The sequence below is a fragment of the Mauremys mutica genome, chromosome 7 (assembly GCF_020497125.1).
Source record: "Mauremys mutica isolate MM-2020 ecotype Southern chromosome 7, ASM2049712v1, whole genome shotgun sequence".
NCBI lineage: Eukaryota > Metazoa > Chordata > Testudines > Geoemydidae > Mauremys > Mauremys mutica.
The window spans coordinates 29,370,982-29,389,374 of NC_059078.1; the positions used below are offsets into that span (position 1 = coordinate 29,370,982).

Genomic DNA, 18,393 nt, shown 5'->3' on the forward strand with positions numbered 1-18,393 from the left:
CACTGGTGGGTGGTGCTGACTCCTCAGTGTGCCAAAGCAGGACCCTCCTGCCAATGCACCGCATCCTGCTCAGGATGGGGAGGGGGGAGCTGAGAGCAACACAGCCCTGGCTTCTCTCCAGATACTTGGGTGATGGGGGCAGTCCCATGGGTGCCATGACAACATTGCAGTTGGGCACCATGGCAAAGGGCCAGAGGTACTGTGCTAAGGCTGCACTGGGACTGGGTGCCAAATGTTATGGCAGTGCCACGACTGGTGCTCTGGCAATGCAGCAATGGTGCTGCACCAGGTTGTGATGACATTGTCCAGGAGTCAGCAGGTCCCATGGTACCATGGCAACAACCCGACTGGGTGCCATGGCAACACCAGTTCAGGGGATTCCCCTTAGCCCAACTTTGGGTGAATGTCGCTCACCTCACGCTAGGCTGTGTGCCTCCTGTTGCCATGGGAACAGGTCCCATCCTCCACTAGCCCATAAGGCCCAGCGCAGTGGGCAGCTGGGAACCATAGAGGCAACGGCGCTCTGGTTAACTGGTCTCCCTGATTGGCTGTCAGAGGATGGGGCGGGGCCAGTAGTTGTGGAGCTTCCGGGTACGGAGAAGCGAAGCGCTTACGGGAGGGAGGCCGCCGGCCTGGGCTCCCCGAGGTACGTGGGGCTCAGAGCAGCGGGAGATGGATTCGTCCCAGCCTCCCTCCATGGGGTGCTGGGTGGTGCATTCCCAGCTGAGATCAATGGAAGCCGGGCTAGAACAGTGCAGCCCAAGGGGGGGATTCGCTGCCTCCCCTGCTTCTGGAGCTTGTTGGTTCCATCCCCATTAAAATCAAGGGAGAGCAGGCCGGCCCATTGCAACCCCAGGGGGAGAACTTACAGTGGCGGCCGACCCAGACCATTGCAACTCAAAGGGGAGGGTTGCGGCCCCCGAATTGTGGGTATTCAGTGATCCATTCCCCGTTTGAAACGCACTGGGGGTGCAGACCACTGTAGGCTGGGAAGGGGTGCCCTATATCCTGCTGTCCCCCATCATGGGAACCTGAATGGCACCTTCCAAAGCAAACTCAAAGGAACTGGGAGAGACCAAGGCATCTCGTGGGGGGGGGAGGGTGATTTGTGCTCTCCTTCTGTGTGAGGGGTTCAGTGGTACCTTCCCCAACACGGGAGTAGAGCAGACTATGTCAACTGGAGGGAGAAGTTATAGCATTGGTATGTTCCTCAGTGCTCTCAAGTGAGCAGAAGATGAGATATTCCATCCCCATCAAGGGGAGGGGGAAGAGAGCATCCCCCAGCATTGCACGTGCACCAATAAAGCCAGCAGGGAGCTGGGTCAGACCATGGTCACAGAGCGAGCAGGGGGCTGGGAGCCAGGACTCCTGGGTTCTGTTACTGTCTCTGCCTGTATTCCCAGCCTGCTAGCTTCGGTGTCCCATGGGCCTGGATTGGGACCCGTTGTTGGAAGTCAGATCCCTGCTGTGTTGGCGAGGAGGGAGCTCCAGGCTCATGGCAGTGGAACACGGGGGTCACCATGCTGGCTCCAATGAGGCTAGCACCCATTTCTGCAGTCACATCACATGTCACGACACCATTGCAATAGCAGCTACCGGCTGATAGCACCTCGCTCCCTGACAGAGTGACTGGGCAGCTTTGCGGGGCTCCCTCCAAGGTGGCTGCACATCACAATGCAGTGAGAACAAGGAGTCGTTGGCTCTGGTCTGGCCCCATGGCAGGAGGACTGACTGGTTGAGGATGTGGGGGGGAGGGGGAATAAGACACAGGGCCTGTCTCCTCTAGGAGGCATTGGCTCTGATCCAGCCCCATGTGATATGTATTCAGGACCCACAGGTGGAACAAGTTGTTGGGTCTCATTGTTATTCCCTTTGGAGAAGGCAGCTACTTCCTTGGCCAATAGGAAGCCTTGGGGGCTCAGTGGGCTATGGAGACTGGGGCTAGTTGAGGTGGCCTTGTGGCTGAGGGCTACACATTGGCAGGGCTTGGAGGTTGGAGCTGCCCCATCCAGACCTATGCTCTGGGCACACAGGGGGTCCCATGGGTTGGGGGGCAGCTGTCCCTGTCCAGGGCCCCCTGCTCTGCATGTGATGGAGGAGGGCAGTGGGGGGTGCAGTGAAGTAGGACCCTCCCAGATCACCTGGCAATAACCCCTGTCATTGATCACCCAGAGTACCCATGCCGGTGCACCCGGCGCCCAAGGAGGCGGAGGAGATGGAGGGGGATGGGGACTCGGCACCTGAGCTGAATGGCGAAGAGGAGGAGAGTGAGGAGGAGCATAGTGCCAGCCCTTCTGAATCAGAGGAAGAAAGCTCAGGTACTGGGGTGTGGAAGGGGATATGGGGTGGGGCTTGGCCCTTCATCCCAGAGTGGTACTGGGGGGTGGCCCTGCTTCCTGGGTAAGAGCCGTGGCCCAGCCAAGTTGGTGTCTTCTCCCCAGACTCCTGGGTTCTGTTCCCAGCTCTGGAAGGAGAGTGGGGTCTAGTGGGCTATAGGGAGATGGGCCTGTGAGCCAGGACTCCTGGGTTCTATTTACCCCAAGCTGTGTGTGTGCCCCTGGGTGAGTGTCCTGACTCTGTGTGCTTCAGTTCCCTGGGTGGTCTGTGTGTGGCACTATGCCCATGTGTGAGCATGGGCTGGAAGGTACATGTGCTGTGCCCTACAGAGATGGACGAGGAGGACTGTGAGCGGCGCCGCAGCGAGTGCCTGGATGAGATGTGTGACCTGGAGAAGCAGTTCTCTGAGCTGAAGGAAAAGTGAGTCCCTTGTTGGCTTCCCCACCCCTGACGTGCCTGTATCTCAGTGCCAGGCGAGGGATCCTGGGATAAACTGCCGCTCCACCCCACCCCAGAGATGGCTGCCTCAGTTCTGGCTGACACGGTGGGCTGGATGGGGCTGGACAGGCCTATGCTGTGCTGGGTGGGGTGGGCAGAGCAGGACCATGATGGGCAGGGCTGGGTGGGGTGGACAGGGCTGTGCTCAGTCCCTGCTGGGGCACCCTCCAGGCTATTCAAGGAGCGGCTGAACCAGGTGAAGGCCAAGCTGGAGGACGTGGCGTCGGGGCGGGCGGCTGAGTATCTCGACCCCCTGGGTGTCCTGCAGAACAACATGAAGATCCGCATCGAGGTGGCTGGTGAGCTCCTGGCCCTGCCCTGTGTTAACTGTATTCCCTGCTGCCCCACAGGGGACTGGTCGCACCGCTGAGGAGTTGGGGTGCCAGGGCTCAGTACCAGGGCGTGGGGGGAGGGTGGCTGTGTCCCCTGGCCTGTCCTTGTCCAGGCAGGCTTCAGAGGGCAGTGACCAGCTCTAAGGGAGCAGCAAGGGTTGAAGGCTCAGGAGCAGAAATGACAGGGCCCAGATCCAGTGTGCCCAGAGGTGGGGGGAGGGAAGGGCTCAGGGGAGAGGAGGATGGATGGCGGGTGGGGGAGCCTGTGGGGGAGGAAGCAGGGGAGAGGGGGTTCAGGAGAAGCATGGGGGGGACTGAGGCCTGCGGGGTGGGGTGGGAATTCAGAGGAGGGTGCTGGCAGGCAGGCCCTGGGAGGGGGCTCAGGGGTAGAGAGTCAGGCAGGTGGGAGCAAGGGCCACCTGTGGGAGGAAGGGGTGGGGCCCAGAGGGCAGGAATTTCGCTGGGTCGTGGGAGTGATGGCATGAGGCTGGCGGGACCCAGACTGGTGGTGGTAGGAGGGCAGGGACTTGGACCTGGAGCCTCCTGGGAGGCTTGGAGTTAGCCAGGGTGGGCATCTCTCAGGGCTGTGGCTGGACATGGAGGCAGAGGGGCTGGTGGATGGGCAGGAGTCACTGATCCCCCCTCTTGTAGGCATCTACAAGGGGCTGTGCCTGGAGGTGGTCAGGAACAAGCATGAGTGTGAGCTGCAGGGAGCACGCCAGCACCTGGAGGTGAGGGCCCCCATGAACCCCCTCTAATCCTACCAGCCCCCCCCAATCCCATTGCTGTGGTCCCCTGCAGGCCCCCATCTACCCCTCCCCAGCCCACGGGGCCCCCTGCCAGAGCCCCCTGAGTGCCCCATGGACTGCCCTGCCCCCGCAGACCCTCCATCCACGTCCCAGCTCCAGTTGCTGCATCCTGTCTGAGCCCTGTGGCTGACTTCTGCACCCCCAGCATTCCCAGGGAGCACCTGTGGGTGGCACCAGCTACTGCAGGGGTGCCAGGAATGGGACCAAACGAGCCGGTTGGGAGCCCACAGCCTGGGGATGAGATCGGGTTTGGCTGCGCCTCCAGGGCCTCCCTAGTGTTCTCTGTGCCAAGGGGGTGGGTCCATCCTGGCTGCGCCCCCTGACTCCGTCCTGTCCACACAGAGTGAGAAGCTGCTGCTCTACGACAACATGCAGAGCGAGCTGCTGGAGCGAATCCAGCGCCTGGAGGATGATCGGCAGAGCATCGACATCACCTCAGGTCAGTGAGCCCCGGGGCCTCCCCTGACTCCCCTCCCCCACTTCCGTTCTCCACGTCTCTCTGCCTCCTGGCCATCCAGGGTGCCTCTAACCTGCTTTCACTTCAGTGTGCCCCCACAATCATCCCCAGCTTGATGCCCCCTGCCACACCGCTGCTGCCCCCCATAGGGTCCCGCCCCCCAGTCCCTGGTGTCTCACACCCCTGCATCCTCATTACAAAGGCAGCCCTGTCCAAGGTCCCTGCAGCCCATGGATCAGACCAACGGGTCCATCCTGCCCAGTATCCTAGTGTTGTTCCCACTTTCTAGCTGTTCCTTTGCTCCATGTGTGAGGCGAGTTTGCTGGGTCTCAGCCCAGTCCCCAGGATCACTGCCCCCTCACTCCTGGCACAAACCACTCCCCTCATCCCTGTCCCCAGAGGGCACTAACTTCCCCTGCACTGGCAGCCCCAGTGGAGAGGGAGGATTGAGTCCCCTTTGCCCCCCAGAGGCATCCCTGTGGTGTAGGGGGGAGGGAGAGAGCAGGCTGCTGCCAAGCAGGCCCCTCCCCCAGCCCGGTGGGAGGGACTGTCCTCTCTGACCCTTGTCCTCTCCTCCTGGGTTAGAGTGGTGGGACGACAAGCTGCGCCCCAAGAACAGCCTCAAGAAGTGGGATCCCTTCCGGCCTGCCAAGAGGAAGAAAGCGCCGCTTGTGTCTGATATCCTTACACTGGTATCCCCTCCCTCTGCGGGGCGTGGGGCAGGAACCATGCTGGGGTCCCCCCCCACACACACACACTCTGCTGGTATCCCCCCGCTGGCCATGCTGGTATCTCCTCCCCCAGAACAGACCCATCCCACCTGGCGTCCCATCAGCCCTGGCCCCGACCCTTCCAGTTCCAGTGGTGATGTTGGGGAAAGGGAGGGCTGAGATGTCTGGCCCAGGGGCTCCCCTCTCTGCGGTGCCCTGTGGCAGGGAGTCCTGCTGCCTGGCTGGCTGCTACTGTTCCCCCTCCCCATCCTGATGCTGCCCCCTCCCTGAGTTGGTGTGGGAGGGAATGGGGCTAAATGATCCCCATGGCTGCGTATGGCTACATGCCCTTAACGTGCCCCTCACGTCCCTACATCGTCTACATGCTGCGGGACATCGACATCCTGGAAGACTGGACGGCCATCAAAAAGGTGAGGCTGACCCACAGGACACCTGGGTTCCTTAATAACCCCCATTCCCTCGCACACCACTGGCCACCCCCCGCAATGCTTGAGTCCCTGAAACCCCATCTCCCGCCGCCCATCCCTCAGCGACACTGCAGGACCTCTGAGTCCCTTAATAATCCCCACTCCCTCACATACCCCTGGCCACCCCACACAATGCTTGAGTCCCTTAAGCCCCTCCCACAAACACATGTCCCCTGGCTGCCTAGGTCCCTTAATAACCACTCTTCATACACACCTTTAGTTGTTCTGCACAATAATAATCCCCCTTCCTAGCTCTGCCGTTTGGGATCAAACATGTGGAAATGAGATTATTTTCATATATATTCTTAATATGCCCTTTAAAAAGTCACAATTTGCATAGCTGGGCCAGGAGCTGGGAGCCAGGACTCCTGGGGTCTGTCCGTGGCTCTGGGAGCAGAGTGGGGGGGGTCTAGTGGGTTAGAGTGATGGGGAGGGTGGGGCTGGGAACCAAGACTCCTGGGTTCTATCCCCAACTCTGGGTGGAGAGTGGGGGCTGGGAGTCAGGACTCCCTGGTTCTGTTCCCTGATGCTGAGTGAGTCCCTTACCCTGTGCCTCAGTTTCCCCATCTGTCTCACAGGCTAATGCTGCCATCTTTCCTGGGGGACCAGCATGGGTGGGGTCTGCATAGCTCTGTGAGCAGCGGTGGGGGTGGAGAGCGCTCCCTGTGTAAGCCCCTTTAATTGTCTTGTTTCTCCCTACAGGCTAAAGCAGCCGTGTCGCCCCAGAAGAGAAAATCAGACGGTAAGAGCTGGGGAAGGGATAAGATATGGGGCATTTCCTCTCTAGGGGCACCAGCTCCTGTCTGGCCCCAGGGCAGGGAAGTGGCTGGCTCAGGTGCCCAGGAAGTGGGGTGCAGGGTCTTTCCACCTAGGGGCGCTGGCTCTGATCCGGGCCCCCCTGAATCCCAGTCGGGCCCCTCCTGCCCCTTCATGGCTCCTCACCTGCCATCTTGCTGCCCTCCACCACCCTGCACAGATCCCCCTTGCCACCTCTGGTCTCCCCCAGTGCCTCAGCCAGGACATGAGCTAACCTGGCCCTGCAGCTGCCAGCAGGGCCCATCCTCAGGGCAGGTCCCCCTCCCCGGTATGTGGGGCTGTGCCTACCCCCCCCCAGCATTGACCACCTCCCTCCCCCCAGTGCTGGTGAAGGTGGAGAAGCTGGGGGCCCAGTTTTCAGCCCACTGCGAGGACGGGCGGCTGCATTACGAGGGTGAGATCTACAGCAAAGGGCAGAGCGTCATCCTGGAGGTCGGGGACGAGGCACCTGCGCAGTGAGTGGCCAGGGACTGGCTGGCTGGAGGGAATGGGGCACGGGGCTTTCCCTCGAGGAGGCGCTAGCTTTGATCCAGCCCCAAGGTGGGGGACTGGCTGGCTCGGGGGCAGGGAATGGAATAGCGGGCTGTTCTCTCTATGGGGGGTGCTGGCTCCGATCCAGCCCCAAGGCGGGAGACTGGCTGGCTCACGGGGCAGAGAATGGGATAGGGGGCCGTTCTCTCTATGGGGGGGCTGGCTCAGGGGGGCAGGGAATGGGATAGGGGGCCGTTCTCTCTATGGGGGGGAGGGCTGGCTCAGGGGGCAGGGACTGGGATAGGGGGCCGATCTCTCTATGGGGGGGCTGGCTCAGGGGGGCAGGGAATGGGATAGGGGGCCGTTCTCTCTATGGGGGGGAGGGCTGGCTCAGGGGGCAGGGAATGGGATAGGGGGCCGTTCTCTCTATGGGGGGGAGGGCTGGCTCAGGGGGCAGGGAATGGGATAGGGGGCCGTTCTCTCTATGGGGGGGCTGGCTCAGGGGGCAGGGAATGGGATGGGGGCCGTTCTCTCTATGGGGGGGGCTGGCTCAGGGGGCAGGGAATGGGATAGGGGGCCGTTCTCTCTATGGGGGGGGAGGGATGGCTCAGGGGGCAGGGAATGGGATAGGGGGTGCTGGCTCTGATCCAGCCCCAAGGTGGGGGACTGGCTGGCTCGGGGGCAGGGAATGGGATAGGGGGCCGTTCTCTCTATGGGGGGGGAGGGCTGGCTCGGGGGGCAGGGAATGGGATAGGGGGCCGTTCTCTATGTGGGGGGCTGGCTCAGGGGGCAGGGAATGGGATAGGGGGTGCTGGCTCTGATCCAGCCCCAAGGCGGGGGACTGGCTGGCTCGGGGGCAGGGAATGGGATAGGGGGCCATTCTCTCTGGGGAGGGTGCTGGGTCCCATCCAGCCCCAGGGCAGAGGGTCTGGCTGGCTCAGGGGGCGGGGAATGGGATACAGGGCCTTTCCCCGTAGGGAGTGCTGGCTCCAATCCAGTCCCAGGGCGGGGCGGGGGGACTGACTGTGCCCCCTGCTCTCCCTCGCAGGGCAGTGATCACGGCTGTCAGCACTGGGGAGGTCTGGCTGCGCCGGGAGGATGGCACCAAGACCAAAATCTACGTCTCACAGCTGCAGAAGGGCAAGTACTCGGTGCACAAGGCCTGAGCGGGCCCTCTCGTGGCTCAGCCCTGCGGCTCGGCACAGGCCTCCTCCTGGAAACCAACGGCCCACGGACCCTCCCCGGCACACCGAGTGGCTGGACTTGCTCTCCCCTTGCACTAGGACTCAGATGGAGAGGACTCTGGGGCCCTGCCCGGCGGGGTGTTCCCATGGCCAGCGCTCCCGCCTGCAGACAGGCCAGCACAAGGCTTCACCGCTCGCTTCCCTCGCTAGGACTCTGGTGTTTGTAGCAATCTTGGGGGGCTGCACATACACCCTGGGGCCGTTGTGCCTCCTAGGGAAATAGGGGTGCTGGTTCCACGGGCTTCAGCAGGAAAAGCCCTGGGCCTCGGCCAGCCCCCTGGAAGCGTTCACATTAAAAATCAAGTGAAACATACAAAATCTTGGCCCTTTGATTCATTTCAGTGTATGCTGGGGAATGGGGAGTGGGACATGGGGCTTTTCTCTTCTAGGGGACGCCAGCTCCGTTCCGGCCCCGGGATGGGGATGGGGGGTGAGAGGGGTGTCCCCTTGCTGGGGCACAGAGGGTTCCCAGCTCTAAGCCTCCCCCAAGCTGTGTGTGCCGTCCCTTGTCTCTGAGCCCCGCCAGAACAGCTGGCCACAACCCCTTGGGGGGGTCCCTGCAGCATCAGGGCGCCCCCTGACTCCAACCTGCTCTGATTCTGGGACACACACCCTGGCTTCTTTCCCTCAAGTGGCAGCACCTTTGTGACCACCCCCCCAACTCTCCCAGCCTGCACTGTTGCTCCTTCTCCAGCCTTCCCTCCCCTCGGGAAAGACAGGGCCCCCCCAGGCCCTGGCCAGACCATACTGCTGGGAGCTGCTCATGTGGCTGACAGCCTGAGGGCCTCATGTCTGGGCCGTGCCCATTCTCAAACAGGCCTCTCCCCGCACACTCCCAGCGCAGCTGCCTGCACCCCTCCACCTCTCCTCAGCAGAGCAAGGGGGAAAATGAACAGGGGATCCCTTCCCGTCCCTTCTGCATGAGCCCAGCCAGAGCTGCACCCCAACTTCACAGGCTCTGGAGAGACTACAAGGGCCTTAGGGTGAGTGGGACTAGGTCACACGGGCGGATCTGTCACAAACCTGGGAATCCCACCCCGATCTCCTTGGTTCTGCCCCGTAGTGAACTTTCAAACCCTCCTGTCAACTGCCCACAGGGGGTCTGTACTAGCCCCTCCCCACATCGGGGCTTTAGCCTGCCACCCCAGAGTTGTGCAGAGAACTGATCTGGATTCCAACACCCCACTACCCTCCCCATGGCTCAGCTCCCTTCTCTGCATGCCCAGCTGATTGGGGTCTGGGATCCAGGACTCCTGGGTTCTATCCTCAGTTTTGGAAGGACTGTGGGGTCCACTGGGTTGGGGAGGGGGGTTCTGGCTGGAAGCCAGGATCCCTAGGTTCTCTTCCCAGTTGGTTGTCTGACAGTGGCAGAGTCCCCTCCCCTGTTTGTGCCTCAGTTTTCCTCTCTGTATTGGGAGCCTCCCTGATGTCAGAGTGAGGGGATAGGGCATCTGGGCAGGGCTCTTGGGTGGGGGCTGGGGACAGATATACAACGCAGGATAAAGCAAGTCCCTGGGAGATGGTGCCCAGGACCCTTGGTGTCTGGGGGTGGCCAGGCAGCTGCTCAGAGCCCAGCGCATCTGAGTCCGACGTGAGAGCGAAGGGAATAATGAATTAATAACGACGCTGCAGGCAGCGAAGGGGTAGTGGGAAGGGGGCACTGCCAGGTAAGGGCTTGCGGGGGGGGGCATTGGGATGGGGCACTGAGGGAGTGGGAGGGGGGCACTGGGGACTCCCCCAGGCCGAGCTGCGATGTCAGCTCCGTTCACATCAAAACTTCACTCCCGGGAGGGAGGGAGCAGCCCAGCAGCTATTTATAGCTCAGGACCTGGGGGGGGGGGGGGGGCTGCGATGGGGGGTGGGATCTGGGAGGGAGCTGAGATCAGGGGAGGGGAGCTGGGAGCTGGCTTGCTTCTGATGGATTTTCCATTTCTTGCTAATTTCCCCCTCCATCTCCTGCCCTGCCCACCCCCCCTCCATTTCCCTGTGATTATACACACATAATTACACACCTGGCCTGCAGCCCTGAGATTGACCTTTCTCTCCCATCTGGAAGAGGAATAGGGTCTCTAGTGCTTAGAGCAGGGTGCTGGGCACCAGGCCTCCTGGGTTCTAGCCCCGGCTCTGGGAAGAGAGGGGTCTAGTGAGTAAGAGCAGGGGGCTAGGAGCTAGGACGCCTGGGTTCTATTCTTAGCTCAGGGGTTGGGGTCTAGTGGGGTAGAGCAGAGGGGCTGAGAACCACTCCTCCTGGGCTCTATCTGCATCTCGCTTGAGCAGCACCCTTCTCCGTGCCTCAGTTTACCCCTGTACAAAATGGGCAAGCTGGGAGGCTGGTGTCTGTGTCCCTCGGTTCCCCCTGCCCGGGGGCTGGGTTGCTGATTAGATCTGCGCCCCCGCATGGGCTGTGCCAACCCCGAGAGCTTTGCCTTGGAAACGTGACTGCGCCGCGGCGGGGGGGAGCCCGTCTGGGGCTGGCTCAGCCCGGCCCAGCCCTGTGCCAGGGCTGGGTGTGACGGTGAGTCAGAGCCGACGCGCGCATTCCTGGCCCCGGCACGAACAGCTCCCCTGTCCCGCGGAGCCGGGGCGCTGTGTAGCCGCTGCCGCAGCCCGCCCTGTGTAGCAATCCCCCCCCCCCCGGTACAAACAGCCCCGCGCACCACCCCAGAGCCGGCTGCATCTCAGCGCCTCGCCAGGGCTCCTTGCCCTGGGGAGAAGCATATTCCCAGCAAGGGCCACGTGGGTCTGAGTCGTGCCCCTTCCTGCTCCTCCTGCAGCTTCCCGGTAGCGTTTCAGGGCTGGCGTCAGGCTGGGCCGGGCGGCCCCGCACTCAGCCGCCCCTGGGGGGCCCAGAGGAGTTGGTACCAGGGGAAGGGGGGGTCCGCTAAGGGTTAACAGCAGCTCCTGTTTCTAGCAGAGGGAGCCCGTCTCCGCAACCTGGTCACCCAGCCGAGATGGAGCCCCCGGACCAGCCGGACGGGTATGGCAGAGGGGCCTGGGGACGGGGAGGTGGGGGGAGCCAGGACTCCTGAGTTCTGTCCCGGGGGGGGGGTAGTGGGTTAAAACAGGTGGGGGCTGGGAACCCGGACTCCTGGGTTCCATCCTCTGGCCCTTAGTGCTAAGGGCTCCCCGCCCTCCTCACATCTCTGTCTCCCTCCTCAGTCTGGGGCGTGACCCTGTGTACGATGTCCCAGACCCACACGCCTTCCCCCAGCCCAGGCCAGCACGGGGGTCTCCGAACAACGTCAGCCTCCTGGATCGTCTGCTCCTCACCCAGTCTGTCTGGCTGCAGCTGAGCCTCAACTCTGCCACCGCCCTGCACATCCTGCAGCGTGAGCCCCCCGGGGTGAGGGCTCAGGGGTGCCTCTGCCCTGCTGGGCTGGATGCTGGGAGAGATGGGCCCACTGGGCTGATCGGGGGGTGGGGGTATCATGCAGGATGGGCCCTTGCGGCTCATCTGGGGAGGGGAATGATACTGGGCTGGATGGGTCCATTGCTCTGACTGGGGATGGGGGACAAAACCTAGGCCAGATAGGTCTATGGGTCTAATGGGGGGAACCCATGCTAGATGGGTCCATGGGACTAATGGGAGGGGAACCCATGCTAGATGGGTCCATGGGGCGGATAGGGGGAACCCATGCTAGATGAGTCCATGGGTCTAATGGGAGGGGAACCTATGCTAGATGGGTCCATGGGGCGGATGGGGGGGGGAATCCTACACTGGATGGGTCCATGGGGCTGAGCAGGGAAGGGATGGATATCAGGAAATGTTCCAAGTCCCCAGCCCTTGCAGAGCCCCTGGTGACAGGTGCCCCATTCTTGCCCCAGACATTCCTGGTGCGCCAATCGAACACACGCCGACGCCGGGTGCTCTGCTTGCGCCTCCTAGATGACTTGGCCCCGGCCTTCGTCGCTAGCTACTGCCTGCAGGAGAGAGCAGCAGGTAGGGACGCGTCTGCACTGCCCTGTGCCCCCCCAGGGAGCGCCACGCCTACACACAGCCCTGCGTCTGCTGAGCCCCCCAGCTCCCTGCAGCACGGTGCCCCCTAGCGCTGCACTTGGCCAGTAGGCAAGTACTGACTGCCAGGGGACAGCGCCTCCAAGCGCCGCAGGGTCTGAGGGTCCTTCTCTTTGCAGGCGTCTCTCTAGAGGGCTCATCCTGGAGCTTCCCAGACCTCCTGCACCTGGTGGCCTCCTACTGCCTGAGCCGGTGAGTGGGAGGATAGGGAGCACCCCAAAATCTGAGCCCCCAAGCTCCAGCTCTCCCTTGCTCCCAGTAGACTGAGATCCTGAAGTGTCCGGGGCAGTGGGGGACAGCGGAGGGGTTATAGGACAGAGGGCGTTGGGGCAGCCCTGGGGGAGAGGGCAAAGGGCAGAAGGGAATTGGGGGAGTGCCCCTGGGGGAGGGGGTGGGGCAGAAGGGAATTGGGGGAGTGCCCCTGGGGGAGGGGGTGGGGCAGAAGGGAATTGGGGGAGTGCTCCTGGGGGTGGGGGCAGGACAGAAGGGAATTGGGGGAATGTCCCTGAGGGAGGAGCAGAAGGGAATTGGGGGAGTGCCCCTGGGGGTGGGGGCGGGACAGAAGGGAATTGGGGGAATGTCCCTGAGGGAGGAGCAGAAGGGAATTGGGGGAGTGCCCCTGGGGGTGGGGGCAGGACAGAAGGGAATTGGGGGAATGTCCCTGAGGGAGGAGCAGAAGGGAATTGGGGGAGTGCCCCTGGGGGTGGGGGCAGGACAGAAGGGAATTGGGGGAATGTCCCTGAGGGAGGAGGGAGCCCTGGGACTGCTGTCAGAGTCTGATGCACTGTCCCCCTAGGGAGGTTCTCCCGGTCGCCCTGCGCCTGCCCCAACCCATCCAGCAGGCCGTGTCGCACAAGGAACTGGAGGCCATTTCCCACCTGGGGCTTGGTGAGTGACACCCCCCCACAGCCCTTCCCCCTGGACTGCTCCCTCAGCCCCCCCCCCCATCTCAGTGGCCCCTACACTCCTCTCCCTGATCCTTCCTCTCACTTCAATCCCCCTGGTCCCTCCCTGCCCATCCTCTCTCTGTGCCCCATTTCCACCCCATTACCCCCATCCCCACAGCCACTCTCCTTCCCCATCACCCTGCACCTCCTTCCTGCACCTCCCAGGTAGCTGGGAAATCCCTCCCCTCCCTTCCTCCTCTAGTTCCCCTCCCCCCGGCCTGGGGCCAGATTGGAGCCGGCACTCCCTAGACGGGAAAGGCTCATATCCCATTTGTGTCCCCCCCGCTCCGAGCCAGCCAGGTGCCCCACCTTGGGGCTGGATCAGAGCCAGTGCCCCCTAGAGGGGAAAGGCCCCATGTCCTCTCCTCAGTGCTGACCCCTCATTTCCTCCACCCCCCCAGAGTTCTGGAGCTCTTCTCTCAATGCCAAGGACCCCCCGGAGCCGCCTGAGCCCCCACTCTGTGGGGATGCTGCCCCTGCAGCTGGCCAGCTGGGTGCGATCCCCACGCGGAGCCCAAGGGAGCTGGACTGCGGCCTGGGCAATGGGGCGCTGGGCTTCCTGAACCCCCTGTTCCAGGGCAGGGATGGGGGCTTGCGGCGGGACGACTTCAAGCGCAGCATTAAAGTGCGGGTGTCCACTGAGACCTCCAGCCCTCTCTCACCACCCCCCAAGCCACCGCCCCCCATCCCTTCCAGCCAGACAGGGATGCCCTCCACCCTGCGCCGGGAGCCGGGCCAGAACTCACCGCTCAGCATGTCGGGGTATCGGGTGCCCCAGAGGGCTGGGGAGCCCCTTAATCCCAAACCAGCCGGGGTCAGCCTCCCATCCCTGCAGGAGCTGGACAGCGGGTCCCCCAGTGGCTCAGAGAGCGAGGGGGGTGGGGGTCCACGGGCCCCCTCACCTCCTGCCCAGCGCCGCCCCCGTGCCCCTTTGCGCTCCATGAGCGATGCCGTCCTGGCAGTGCTGGCCCCTGAGAAACAGCTGGCACGGGCCGTGGAGGGGCTGGCGCGGGACCGGAGCACCAGGCTGGGAGCCAGCGTCCAGGATTTCCTGACCCTAGTGAGGGGTGGCGGGGGGGAGTGGCAGTCCAGCCACGAGCTGCTGAGCCCCGTCCGGACCTTCCTGACCCACACCAAGACCCAGCTGCTGCAGAGCCCAGCCCTGGAGCTGCCAAGCCCCACGCTGCTGCCTGACCACAGGCTGGGTGAGTGGGGCTGGGGGGAGGGATCCAGGATGCCTGGGTTCTATTCCCAGCTGTGGGATGGTATGGGGTCTACTGGGTTAGAGCTGTGGGGCTGGGTTCTGTCCCTGGCTCTGGGAGGCGAGTGGGGTGTAGTGGTTAGAGCAGGGGTGGCTGGGAGCCAGGACTCCTGGGTTCTAAGAAAAGGGTGGAGTCTAGGGGGTTGGGGCGGGGGAGAGCCAGGATGCCTGGGTTCTATTCCCAGCTCAGGAAGGGGAACACGATCTAGTGGGTTAGAGCTGGGGGCAGGGGAAGAACCAGGACACCTGGGTTCTCTTCCCAGCTCAGGGAGGGGAGTGGGGCCTAGTGGGTTAGAGCAGTGGGGCTGGGAGCCAGGACTCCTGGCTCTGTCCTTAGCCCATGTAACCTACTCCTACCCCGCAGACGCTGTGCTGGAACGGGCCCTACATCGTTGTGTGCTGAAGCCCCTCAAACCAGTGCTGGCGTCCCGGCTGCGCAGGTTACGCGTGGCAGATGGGTCCCTGGGCCAGCTCCGGGAGAACCTGCGGCTGGTGCGGGAGCAGGGCCCTGGTGCCTTCCCGGCACGGGCAACCCTGCCTAGCCCCCATGACACCCAGCGGGCACGGCGCAAACTGCTGCAGCTTCTGCGTGCCTATTCGCCCAGCACCCAGGTGACACTGCTGCTGCAGGCCTGCAAGGGTGTCTACCGAGCCATGGGGGCAGCCCCGGGTACGGATCCCTTCATCCCTTCCCCCCTCCCCTCCCTCGCCCACGTGATGCTGCTCCTGCAAGGCTGCAAAGGTGTCTGCAGAGCCATGGGGGGCCCCCACGCAGCCTTCCCGACCTGCATGGCCTCCCTGCCCCCCCCAGTCCCCCGCTCTTCCTCGCCCAGCACCCAGGCCTAGGTGGGCATCTCTGCAGCCATAGATCTGTCCCCAAGTACGGACAACCCCCATATGGCCCCCTGTTCCCCAGCGCCATCCCCATATCACCCAGCCTGGCCCCCCTCCCTCACTTCCAACCTACTCATTCCCACAACCTCCTGATCCTCCCCCCACCCCCAGAACCGACCCCTGTGCCCCTCCCCCACCTCACATATCCACCCTGGTCCCCCCCATCCCTCCCTCCCCAATCCCCCTGCCTGTGCACCCCACCCCATGTCTCCCAGGCTTCTGGGATCCCTCCCCCATCCCTGCCCAGCCTGTGCTCTCCATGCTGCCCCCGCCCCCCTGCTGCTGGGAGCCCCCCTCCCCCAGCTCATGCTCCCAATGCCGCCTGCCTCCCCTATGCCAGGACCCCCGCTCCCGATCCCTCCTATGTTCCTGCTACATCCCTACCGGCACCCACTCACTTGTCCCCTCTTCCCCGCAGATGGGAGCTATGGGGCGGACGAGTTCTTGCCGGTTCTGAGCTTCATCCTGGCTCAGTGCGACCTGCCCCAGCTGCTCATGGAGGCTGAGTACATGATGGAGCTGATGGAGCCCAGCCAGCTCCTGGGGGAAGGTAAGGGAGACCCCTAAGCCCTCCACTATCCCTTTTCCTTGTCCCCCTGAGCCAGCCAGTCCCCTCACCCTGGGGCCAGATCAGAGATGGTGCCCCCTAGAGGGGAAAATCCCTGAGTCTGTTTACTTCACCTAATCATCTAAACGTGAGCTCCCAGTGTGACGCTGTGGCCAAAAGGGCTAATGCGATCCTGGAGTGTGTAAACAGGGGAATCTCGACTAGGAAAAGGGAGGTTCTGTTACCTCCGTACGTGGCGCTGGTGCGGCCGCTGCTGGAATCCTGCGTCCAGTCCTGGTGCCCACAATGCAAGAGGGACACTGATAAACTGGCGGGCTCAGAGAAGAGCCACGAGAATGATTAAAGGCTCAGAGAACGTGTCTCAGAGTGAGAGACCCCAGGAGCTCGATCTGTTCAGTTTAACAGAGAAAAGGCTAGGAGTGATCCCAATCTAAGTACCTACGTGGGGAACAGAAACGGGAGAGCAAGATGGCTCTTCGGTCTAGCAGCCAAAGGTCTAGCAAGCACCAAGGGCTGGAAGCTGAAGCTGGACAAATTCAGACCAGCAATAAGGTGGACATTTGTAAGTGAGGGGACTTCACCAGGGGCAGAGCCTCCCAAGGGCTGGATTCTCCCCCACTGGCAGTGTCTAAAGCAGGGTGGGCTGTTTTTCTGAGGTCCGCGCTAGTTCCTCCAGGAATCAATTTAGGGCAGCCCTGTGCAGAGAGGGGGGCAGCCTAGAGAATCCCCATGGGCCCTTCTGGCTTGACAATCTCCGCCCCATTTTCCCCCAGGGGGCTATTACCTGACCACTCTCCAGGCCAGCCTGGCCCTGTTGGGGCATTTCCATGAAGAGGAGCCAAGGGAGCTGCGCCCCGATGTCCAGAGATCTCTGAGCTGGCGGCACCAGAGCCCCTCAGGGCGGCCCCCTGGCAGCCCGTGCCAGGTATGTGGGGAGGTGCTCTGGGGGGAGTCATTGTTGGGGACTCTCTGCTACCCACCCAGTCCCTGCCCCCTCCCCTCCCTGCTACCGATCCAGTCTCTGCCCCCTCCCCACCCCTTCCCATCTACTCTCCGCTCCATCCCTACCCCCTTCCTCACCCCTCCCCGCTGCGTGCACAGTCCCCCCACATCACCCCTCGCACCTGCTCAGTCCCTATCCCCCATGTCATCCCCATCTGCCTCAGTGCCCACTCAGTCCCTGCCCCCATCCCAATTGATCCCTGCCACTCTTAGTCCCTCCGCCCTCCTCCCCCCACATGCCCACTCAGTCCCTGACTTGCTCTGCCTTCCAGGACCCACAGCCTGAGAAAACCCAGGCCCCCTGCAGTGGGTGCCACTCCACCACACCTGCGCTGGGAGCCCAGGGGACGGCAGAGCAGCTACGGGGGCACCCCACAGACAACAGTCTCCCCCTGCACCCTGAGGGACAGCGCCAGCCCCAGGAGCACCCGGACCAGCACCGCCACCCCAGGGAGATGGGACCCGGGCTGCGACCCCCACACAGGCTGCTCCGCGAAGGGGCTATCGACCTGGATGAACCCCTCTGACCTGGGATGCCTGGTTCTGTCCCAGCTCTAGGAGGGGAGTGGGATCTAATAGGTTAGAGCAGGGGGGCTGGGAGTGAGGTCTCCTGGGTTCTAGTCCAAGCTTTGCTGTGACTGGGTTTATGACCACATCCCTCTTTGGTGCCTCAGTTTCCCCCTTCTGTAAAACAGGGTGAATAAGACCTGCAGCAATGTGGAAGGGATGTGTGTCCCAGGTAGCCCCTCCCTGTTCCACTCTCGGGGGGAAGGGATTCTGGGGGAGCCTTTTCCTCACTCTGGGGGTGGGGCAGGGAGTATCAGCTTGTGACAATCACTCCTGACTTGAATAAGAGTCAGTTAAATGCCGAGAGAGATTCTCTCTCTAGTGACACAGAGGATCAATGTACATACACCAGGGGAATTTGCTGGCACAAAAACCTCTTCTGCTGATGTTATTTTTGTAGGGCCTACTTTATTAAATATTTTTTGGGGAAAAATTCATTTATTTTTTATTCTCTGAAAAGTGACACAGCTGTTTGTCTGAGGCCTCAAATTTACGATTTGTTCATATATTACAAGAAAAGGAGTTCTGTAACAAAATGCTCTTGTATCAATATTATTGTAGGACCTACTGTATTTACTATTTGTAAAAAAAGATTTACTTTGTTCGAAGAGTGGCATTCTTTGTTTTTAACTCAAGTCTGTTTTTTTTCCCTGAAACTCTAAATATATGTTTTTGATAAATACAACGCTCTGGAACACAAAACTCTCCTGTTCGTATTATCGTTGGGTCTGCTTTATTGGCCGAACAACATGCAATCTGTTTAGCTGTCTCTATCTGTAACAAGATAACTGTTGAACACTGCGTACAATCAATTCCAATGTTTCCAGGAATGTTCTAGGCAGCAATGGGCAAGAGCTGATGGATGTTGGTGAAAATCAGAGAAACCAAAAGGGGAAAATGGAAGGCCCCTGGAACCTCAGCGTCTGATACCAGAGCCACGGCTTCAAGCCCCTCTGCTGCTGACAACGATTAACACC

General features: G+C 62.0%; 2 protein-coding genes across 5 annotated transcripts; both read left to right on the plus strand.

Annotated features, from left to right (window-relative positions):
* Positions 1-57: 57 nt before the first annotated feature.
* On the plus strand, positions 58-8,475 carry BRMS1 (BRMS1 transcriptional repressor and anoikis regulator). Of its 2 annotated transcripts, none has more exons than XM_045024963.1 (11): positions 58-646; positions 2,173-2,318; positions 2,667-2,757; positions 3,007-3,134; positions 3,819-3,898; positions 4,319-4,415; positions 5,019-5,111; positions 5,510-5,574; positions 6,334-6,373; positions 6,770-6,902; positions 7,967-8,475. In XM_045024963.1, exons 1-11 carry the CDS (start codon positions 333-335, stop codon positions 8,082-8,084), a joined length of 1,305 nt encoding a protein of 434 aa, XP_044880898.1. In that variant the 5' UTR covers positions 58-332; the 3' UTR covers positions 8,085-8,475. The 2 variants fall into 2 exon arrangements, with proteins under 2 accessions (XP_044880898.1, XP_044880899.1); XM_045024964.1 differs by lacking the exon at positions 58-646 and adding an exon at positions 689-1,837.
* A 1,322-nt stretch (positions 8,476-9,797) lies between these two features.
* RIN1 (Ras and Rab interactor 1) lies at positions 9,798-18,178 on the plus strand. 3 transcript variants are annotated; one of them, XM_045024574.1, is made up of 11 exons: positions 9,798-9,829; positions 11,074-11,139; positions 11,322-11,505; positions 11,988-12,102; positions 12,297-12,369; positions 12,974-13,065; positions 13,526-14,329; positions 14,750-15,055; positions 15,698-15,829; positions 16,621-16,772; positions 17,122-18,178. In XM_045024574.1, the coding sequence occupies exons 2-11, from the start codon at positions 11,114-11,116 to the stop codon at positions 17,374-17,376; spliced, it is 2,139 nt and encodes a 712-aa protein (XP_044880509.1). In that variant the 5' UTR covers positions 9,798-9,829; positions 11,074-11,113; the 3' UTR covers positions 17,377-18,178. The 3 variants fall into 3 exon arrangements, with proteins under 3 accessions (XP_044880509.1, XP_044880511.1, XP_044880510.1); XM_045024576.1 differs by lacking the exon at positions 9,798-9,829 and adding an exon at positions 10,605-10,677; XM_045024575.1 differs by lacking the exon at positions 9,798-9,829 and adding an exon at positions 10,782-10,943 and having other exon boundaries at positions 11,061-11,139.
* Positions 18,179-18,393: the final 215 nt, after the last annotated feature.